This window comes from Monopterus albus, unplaced genomic scaffold (genome assembly GCF_001952655.1).
Source record: "Monopterus albus unplaced genomic scaffold, M_albus_1.0 scaffold153.1, whole genome shotgun sequence".
NCBI lineage: Eukaryota > Metazoa > Chordata > Actinopteri > Synbranchiformes > Synbranchidae > Monopterus > Monopterus albus.
In genome coordinates this window covers 629,243-638,753 of record NW_018128033.1, presented here as the reverse complement: position 1 = coordinate 638,753, position 9,511 = coordinate 629,243, and the positions used below count along the sequence as shown (strand labels likewise).

Genomic DNA, 9,511 nt, shown 5'->3' with positions numbered 1-9,511 from the left:
GCAAAGAGGAGTGGGTCAAAATCCCTCCTGAGATGTGTGCAAACCTTGTGGCCAACTACAAGAAACGTGTGACCTCTGTGATTGCCAGCAAAGGTTTTGCCACCAAGTACTGAAACACGTTTTGCAAATGGATCAAATACTTATTTCATTCATGAAAATACAAATTACTTTATAACTTTTTTTGTAATGCATTTTTCTGTTTTTTTTGTTATTGTTGTGTCTCTCACTGTTCACATAAACCTACCAATGAAATTGTAGACTGATCATTTCTTTGTTAGTGGACAAACTTACAAAATCAGCTGGGGTTCAAATAATTTTTTTCCCTGACTGTACAGTATAATTTAAGGATTTCTTCTGCTGGTGATGTGGATTTTACAGATTATTTCTTTTTTCTCACTGCCTACTGCTTCTTTTTTGTAGCTGTCTCACCTGTTTGCTTCTCCTCCTATCCTTTCACTCTATCATACCAGCTCCTACACCTTTTCCCCGCCTCTTTCTGTCCTTTTTATCTCTCTCTTCCTCTCTGCCCTCCCTTCTTCAACTCTCCATCATCTCTCAGCTGCTCTTATCTCTGTCTTGGTGACATTACTGCGGCCAGGGACCAAATGCTGAGTGACAGGTTGACCGACCGATATGGACCCAGGTACTGGATACGGGCTCAGAGGTGAATAACAAACCGTGCAGATTGGCTGGCGAGCAGACTCGTCGTACAGCTAATGAGAGAGAGAGGGGCAGGCAGACACATGGACAGACGGAGCAGTTGGCAGACTGACATGTTGTTAGGCTTTGTAGCAGAGGAGAAGTTGACAAAACGGCTGTGAGGAGGAGAGACAGTTGAGACATGTAGCTGATATGCTTACTCAGAGTGACATATAATACGTGTATCAGAATAAGTCAAAAACCAGAAGACATATGACACATATGTTGACAGATGAGTTGACAGTGAATCCGAAATGTAATGCGCTAATATGCAAAAACACACACACACACACACACACACACTTTCTCTCTCTCTCTCTCTCTCTCTCATGGTGGTTATGGAGCCAGGAGGACGAAAACCAGACATCCAAAACATGATGGGCATGTAGTTAGTTAATCACTTTCTACCGCTGACCACCCAAACTGACACACACAGGCATCTGCATGGAGACCATCAGCACTCTGACTCAAACACAGATTTATATATAAATACTTACATAGAGCATACACACACACACGCACACACACACTGAGTCTGTCTCTGTGGTTGTGTGCATATTCACATCATCTCCACATATTGTGACAGGTCGACTCTGTGATTGCTTGAGCTTGTAGAGCCCCACCTACTCAACTATGCATATTGATATTAAGTGTCATTATGACTAACTTGATTCAGAACGCATTTGAACACAAGTGCATGCTTCAGTGCACATTATTTTTGAAGTATATTAAACCAGCTGTTGAGTAAATGCAAATAGAATCAAAATCGGATTTTTAAAATACATGAACAGGTTTACAGTAAAGTCGCATTTATCCAGTCTTTAATTCAAAAAATGATGGATTGTGACTTGAACATTGTTTAAAATCATTTAAAACAAATGTAGACAAGTGAGAAGAGACAGAAAGACAGAGAGATAAAATTGATACCTCACAATGGTAGGAATGTGGACGACACATGGACATAAGACATTGATATCTATTAACAGGACGGGACTGGATTACTGCAACTAAGTGTGTGTGTGTGTGTGTGTGTGTTTGCGTGCACGGTAACTACATGTCACCTACATTCTGTCGCCATGTGATCTTTGGCTGAGACGGACTCTGGGCTGTGTGTGGGCCTCTCCCTCCCGTTCTCTCTAATTCCCTAACAAATTGATTTAGCAGATTTTCATGAATATTTCACCCAGAGAAGCTAGCAGTAAGTGCAGTATTAAAATTCACTGATATTTTCTCATTAAAAGACATGAAAGGAACATCATGAACCAAACAAAAACAAAGTGTAATGTTTATGGTGCTAGCAATTACTTGATGATTTATGTTTTGTGAGTGATTTCAGGCAGTGAGAAGTTACAACTTCATCTCTGTGGTGGTGAAATGCAGGCAAACCATGCTTTGTTTCACTGATTGCCCTTCCTTACATTATGTCATTTTATGGGTTCATTTACTGTAGTTATCCTGCTAGCGCTGTTCAGGTAGCATTATATGAAAACAATAGCAAAATGTCCATCCCTCTTCCTTCCCATTGACCATGGGGTGGATATACCCCAACCAGGGAACTTGAATCATTGACTAAATGGCTTTAGAAACGTGTTGTCCTTTTGCACTTGCCATGATGTGATTTACTGAATGGCATCACACTGGGAGGGATAAAGGAAATGTGTATGTGTGTGTGTGCATTCTGTTAAGCGAGTGAATGGGCCTTTATTGTCATACAACCATTTATATTTTGTGCAAGCAAAATAAAAGGTATTATTTTCTTAAATTTACAAACTCAATAGGTTTCTTTGTGTTTTTGTACACCATCATTTGTTGCAAAATCATGCCATTGTCTTCTCCAGACGGGGTCCGTTGGATCCAGCTGACTACCCCATGCAGCCTTGGTCCGGTCATTACCCCGGACCTCCCCAGGCCCAACAGGGTTACCCTCAGTCCCCATCCTACCCTAACCTCAACTCCCAGTCTGGGCCATCTTACTCTGGCTACGCACCTGGCCAGCCATACCCACGGCCAGGTGACCCTCGCAGCATTGACCATGGCTACTACACCCACCCAAGGTAACTAAAAGCAAGGAAGCTGCAGTGTGTCTGTACCACACGATGCTGTACACAGAGCATCAGATTTACAGCGTAGTCAGAGTCCTTTGTTTGTCTGTCTGCTCCTAGTATTGTCGCCATGCTTGTTTTCTGCTCCTAGCATTCCCACACCTTGTCTTGATTTGGTTGTAGCTCCCAGCAGAGAGGGCCCTTGCGGCAAGATGTGCCCCCGTCTCCCACCCCTCCTCTTCGTGGACTACGGTATGACACTATGACACATGGAACTGGGGGTGGAGGCTACAGGTAGGGGCGTGTTGCAGATGCAGACAGTCCCAGGTAAAGTCTCTTTTGTTTCATAAATGACTCAGTTCATAAGCTTTAACTTCTGAAGAGTGTTTGATACAAGTGCTATAGTTACAACAAAAGCACTATGTTCCATCATAGTCTGAAGTATGTTGTTGTCTTTGATAAATGCTGTTTACAGTTTAATTTTAATAATAATAGTAGATTTTAAATAATATTACAAACATGAGGACATGTTTGATTACAGGCACCAGGTGGAACCCAGTCCAGACCAATATGGCTATACTGGGGACAAAGGAAGAAGACAGCAACACCAAACCAAGCCAAGACAGAAGAGCGCCATGACTGTGGTTGTGTAGATAAATCAGGTCCAGAGATGAAAAAGAGCAGCTCTTCTGATTTGGGTACTCCAAAAGTAACCTCTTATGGTGTGATTTGAATCAACTTCATTATCAAACATTGTCTGTGCTGTTTGAAGTGTACAGTACGGTAATACACAGACAAGCAGGGTAGAAGAGGTTAATTATAGTGTGGCCGGCATGACGCTTAAAATCATTTAAATTGCTTCAAGTCTTCCCAGATCATAAAATTAGCTTCTTCTTCTTCTTTTTTTTTTGTTTTACCCTTAAGTCATGTCTTTCAAGAATCAGTCAGAGGCACAAAAGTAATTGGATCTATTTAAATGAAGCCACTGAAGGCATACATACAGCTCTGCACACTCACTGTGACAGCAACAGGTTAATCTGAAGATATCATTATTTGCTCTGTAAGACTGTAAATCCAACCGTGCCAAATGAACACAGCAAATGAAGTGCTCACTTTGAGGCCAAGCAGGGAACACACCACTACGTATACCCATCTTTATGAGTACAGTGTCCTAATGATCAGGGTTTGTTTTGTCATTGAATTCTCAAAACCTTTTTTAATAATTACATTATAGTACAATAGAGCAGTGTATAAGTTATGTGAGTGTAATAATCTGATTTTAATAATGCTATGATTGCATTTCATTTTTATTAGCTGGAAGTACTGAATCTCCCATTTCCATTCATTCATATTCATTTCAGGCCTATTATGGGGCTCAAGTTCAGCTTTCAATACTAAACTTTATTTGAAATGACCTCCACTTGAATGTATGATAAACTTGCATGGATTACATTGTGACAGTACCTAATCCATGAAGTCTTCCTGTGCTGACTGAATCATCTCAGCATCTCTGGAGTTTATGATCACTTTCTGGTTTTTTATTACATATCCAATTCAAAGATAATCCTTTGCTTAAAAAAAAGAAAAGCTGACACCCACATTTTGTAAAGTCTCATCAGAATGTGAATGTCAGCCTATGAACTTTGACATTCTGTAAGAAACTCTGTTGTGAAGAAGACAAATAGACAATACACAAACTAAAGCTGCCTTTTTCTCTACCGGGAGTGACTCCTAGTATTAAGACTGCATTTGGTTCAGACATCTCCCTTTTAAAACAACTAAATTACTGGGGAGAGCACACCTGAAATAACGGTGCTTGAAATTAAGGGACAGCAATGTAAAATTGAGCAAACTTGCGATAATGGCAGAACAGTTTATTTCATACAATATATCAAACCAGTGCAATGTGCTGTCTTTGTACAAGTGCTTGTGTCACTGTCAGGCTGAACGTGCTGGAGCATAGCTGTTTCATGTGTAGATGTCCATACTGTTAATTAAACCAGGCAGTTTTGGGAGCAGGTGTGACCAGCTGTAGAGCTGTACCAGCCTCTGTGTCTCCCTACTGTCTGTGTGTCATGTGCTGTAGTTTGAATGTGAAGGATGTTCACTGCACATCTATCTCTGTGACCTGGTGGTGTAGGCATCACCGTGCGCTGAAGTGCACACAAGTCCTGTTGAAACATGGATTATGTGCCAGAGTGCTCTTCTCAGTGCTGCACCTTACTGTATATCCATTTAGCCACTTACTAAACCATCAATTAAGTGTAACTAAGAGTTAGAATCTAGCTTAACATTTCTGTTTCATTCCACAAAGCCCAGCAGTATTAACTTCAACAGAGATTAAATGTTTAAATGACATTTCAAGAGTTGGTGAATTGCATTTATGTTAATAAGACTGAGGATGAAATACCACTAAAGTGAATGTTGAGAGTAATTTGACTGAAACCCATGCAAAAGAATGTGAAGCAGATGCTGTCTCGAAACCATTTCATTTGCTTGTTTGGAGTTTGATTAGAAAGAGGAATAAGGAGAAAGGCAGGTAGAAAGAAAGGACCAGAGCAAGAATAGGAAGGTGTAGTGAAGCAAGAAGGAAAACATGAAACAAGAAAGAAGGATTTACATAAAGATTGATTAAAAATTAGTAATAGACTGAAGGTACTGATGGAGGTGGAAGAAATGGTATAAACAAATGCAGTGCCTGTGTGATTCAGACTGATGTATGAAGACAAGAGCAGAGGAAAGTATGAGAGCTCATAAATATTTGGGCGGCAGTTGCTCTGCAGTAGGAGAAGGGTTACAGGAGTGGGCTTGTGTTGACTGTAGAGACTTTGGGATTTATTTACCAAACATTTGTTTATGCTATTATCACTTTTTGCTCGAAGTACAGAAATTAAACTTCAAAATCTAACTGTCAAGGTTTTACTACAGTAAATATAGTGATAAAACATTTTTAGGAGATTGTCCTTGTGGCTGACTCTATAACTCACCTGTTATAGAGTCAGCACTAAAATAATTTGTACCATCGCTGTCGGGCAGAAACCTTGTATGTTCATATTTTGTCAGGTATTTTCAGTAAATCAATGCTATTGATCACTCTTTGTCTGTCTGTGGGTTTTACAAACATGTAACCAATGAAAAACATTAAGAAAGGCTTGTGACTAAATCTCGTAACTCCATTGGATCCTGAAACTGTCGGCAAAACCTCAAACCTCATAACCTCATTTGATTTAGGTAAAATGCTAATTTTGTATAATGACACATGCAGGCATAAACACACAGTATCAACTTTGACGGCGTGATGTTGAATTATTTTAGATACACGGGGTTTTTCAGCTCCTAAAAAGTAGCCGTTTTGGAGATACGAAGTTTCTGCCCGACAGTGACGATGTGCTCCTTTAGGTCATTCCTTTGCTTGCTGCTAACGTTGTAGACTGAAGTTGTTTTATTCTCCCAGGACCTTCTGGGTGATGAGAATCTGTAGTCAGTATGCCAAACAAAGTTCTGTTCATTACCACATTCTCAGTGTTATTACTTTAGGTAATCCTATGACAGTGCTCTGCATGTTAAAGAATGAGCACAGAGCATGAGAGAAAATGATCTGCTGGGGTCACATGGATGATTTTAGTGTTGTCATTAAAAAAAATGTACTGCACTCCTTCGAGAGAGAACGAACAGAAAGCAAAGTTGGAAGCTGTCTGCTGGATCAGTGCCTGGTGGAGCTTCTTTAGCCACAGTATAACATGACATGAAAGTGTATTTTTGATATTAGTACATAATTCACATGTATGTAACTTTTCACAAACATTTATTGTCTGTGTATTTCTTTTTAATGAGAGTTGATATTGTCTGTTGGGTACACCCGAGCCACAGAGTGTTTGGCTACTGTTACCATGCTACAGCAGGAAAGCGGCACACTGCATACACTAATTTAGATTAGATTTTCAGTTTTTCTCACTTTTACCTATGCAATTTACATCAAACAACTGTTTTACGCTACTTCTTCTAAAACTGAAATGAAAAATACAAAAAAAAAAACATTGGGACAGGTGTGTAGCATGGTTACACATATCAAACATCCTGTAAGCATGGCTTTTTTGGCAGCACAGTATGAGTTGCACAAGATGAAGGTACTAACCAGAATCCTCTTTATGAACAGGACTCCTGTTCCTTCCTTTACAGAGAACAGTGTATGAAGGAACCAACTAATAACCTCTCTGTCTTTAAAATATACCATTTTATTATACCGCTTTTATCAAAAAAAAATCTCATTTTATAGTGTAAGAACAGCAATGATTTCTATTATTGTTTCCTGCATTTTATATTTATATATAACATCTTTTTTGCATTAAAATGTCCATTTAAAACATCTTTGGCCAAAGATGTCATGCTTTTTAAACATGCTTCTGTTTTAAGCTCCCATACATGTCCAGCACATCTGCTAAGGTTAATTCAACATGAGTCAGGAGAAATCATTTCCCTGATGTCCCCCGTACTTTGCAAGGTGAGTCATTAACATTGCCGATCCAATTTAGTCCATCATTTAAGCAGCTGATAAACTGTACCTTTGTGATAAGAGATAAATGTTGGCCCCAAATTAATGTAAGACTAATTATCAATTAGAAAAAGGAGATAAGGTACACTGATTGCAGCACAAAGTTTTTGGAGCTTTTCTGGCTTAGTGCCACTGCACTGCTAGGTCACATCCCCCAGTTAATAAGCATTTAGCCACAGTCTGTGGCTTAAGGTGCTTTCTTATTTATCAGACACTGTGGGCGCTGGACTCTGGCTGCAATCAGAGAAGTTAGTAGTAATGAGACACAGAGACCAAAGGAATGATTTATCATTCCAAGCTTAATTAGCATACCCCAGACCTCTCAGCCAATGGGGAGCAGGAAAGGAAAGTAATTAAATTCCCCTGAGTCACTGCCAAAGTTCATTTTGTGTGCAATGCTCAGTATGGATTTACAAAGTGTGTGTGTTTTCTGCCTTTAGTATTTTGATTATAATGTCTGTTTAAGTCTGGCCTTTGTGTTAATCCATGTCAAAACTTAAATTAGTTACAGATTAATTGCAGTGTACTTCTGGGCTCTTCTTGCAGTCTGGATAAAAATGGAGCAAATGGAAAAAGGGATTGAACGACTCATCTGGCTGATAAACTTTTGAATCCATAGCCGTTTTTTAGCTGTTTGGATGGTTGGTTGAAAGAGTGAGAAGCTTGCTGGCTCAGTAAATCACTGTGAAATGATAACTTGTGATTTTTGCCACTGCATTGTGAAATGAAAGACTCACTGAGAAATCCTAAGCAGACTTTGCAGATCTCAGCAGCATTAAGTTTAATGTATCACTTTGCTTGTCCTTACAGTTTGCAGGATTCCTAAAGGTTCTCACAGCCCACTTCCTAGAAGTCCAAATGTGCTGCATGTTTCCAGTTTGAAATAGCAGAATGTCCAAACGAGTGACTAATGAAGAAATTTGAGCATCCAGCAAACTAAGAAAGTAAATATTCACCCTACAGCACAGTTGCCCATTAGCTCACTGCCATCTAGCTTATAGCAGTACAGCGGTTTTACACATCACACAGCTTGTGGGCAGCACTACTGTTACGGTTAGCTACAGGAAGACCCAAATGTAGGCTGAAGATAGATAATGAAACTAGGTTTAATATGAACAGACTACAAAAACAAATGATTACAACCAACCGTACACAAGAACCCAAGAAAGCTCAAAGCTGACTAAACATAACACAAAGAGAAACATCAAACAAAACAGCACCGTCAGGGAACAACACAATGAAACTGAGAACATAAGTAACATAAGTAACTAACAAACAATTAGAAAAAAGAATGTAATAAACTAAAAACAGGAGGCAGTGAAGCAATAGTCCATATAACCAGAGTCCAACAAAAAAAAAACAATGTACACATTACGATCAAGTAAATCCAACAAATCCTTTTTTTCAGTGTATATAAAATATAGGAAATACAGATCATCTGTGAGACATTGTCTTCTAGTGGTCACAGCCAAATAATATTACTTTGACATGTAATCTGTTCAGATTATAACTAATCCCACAGTAACTTTGTAGGTTTTTAGACAGACTCGCTGACTGAGTGGCCTTGTGCTGGTACCATTTTTGACTGATGCTGTGTTTGGGAGACTGTCAAACAGCCTGGTTGACTCACTGACTGACTGTATGAAGTAGTCACTGACTGACTGTGTAATTGCTCCAACCTCCCTCCCCTGGGCAGGTTTGGCATGCTGTCATTATTAGCAGTTATTATTAGTAGTTTTAATAAGAATTGGAAGCCACTGTAATTAGGATTTCCTATTATGACAGGCTGCCAGTTTCTGGACGTGCGTATGTGTGTGTGTACTTGGCAAGGTACTGTTCAGTTGTAGCTATTATTGGCTGCCTGGCAGGCTGCTTTTTGTTCCCATGACTTCTGATTGCTTTTCATGTACACACTGTGTTTGAGGGCTGACCTTGGCACTGCCAGACCTTCCAAACTCCTCATGAATTATTGTCTTGAAAATTGAGGAGTCATGACTCAAATGTGACAAGAACGGATCACATTGTTTTGTTTTTATTTACATGGTAGTACTAGTTTATGTTTGTGTGCCTTTTTATTTACATGGTAGTACTAGTTTATACTATTACTAGAGCCATAGTGAGTTTAACTAATTACTGCCTGAAACTTGTGGTTCAGTTTCAGTTTCAATTCAGTTCTCTATAAATCCGCCCTGATATGCAGAAGTGAAACACAAGGCCA

At 39.4% G+C, this 9,511-nt stretch overlaps 1 protein-coding gene across 3 annotated transcripts in view; it reads left to right on the top strand.

The window, feature by feature from the left end:
• The window catches only part of LOC109968553 (partitioning defective 3 homolog B-like), a 175,661-nt gene extending 168,586 nt beyond the window's left edge, over positions 1 to 7,075 (top strand). For all 3 annotated transcript variants that reach the window (XM_020614899.1, XM_020614898.1, XM_020614900.1), the window contains exons 25-27: positions 2,538 to 2,753; positions 2,925 to 3,068; positions 3,283 to 7,075. In XM_020614899.1, the coding sequence (XP_020470555.1) occupies positions 2,538 to 2,753; positions 2,925 to 3,039 (331 nt within the window). In that variant the 3' untranslated portion in view covers positions 3,040 to 3,068; positions 3,283 to 7,075. The remainder of the gene's footprint in view (positions 1 to 2,537; positions 2,754 to 2,924; positions 3,069 to 3,282) is intronic.
• The last annotated feature ends 2,436 nt before the right edge of the window (positions 7,076 to 9,511 follow it).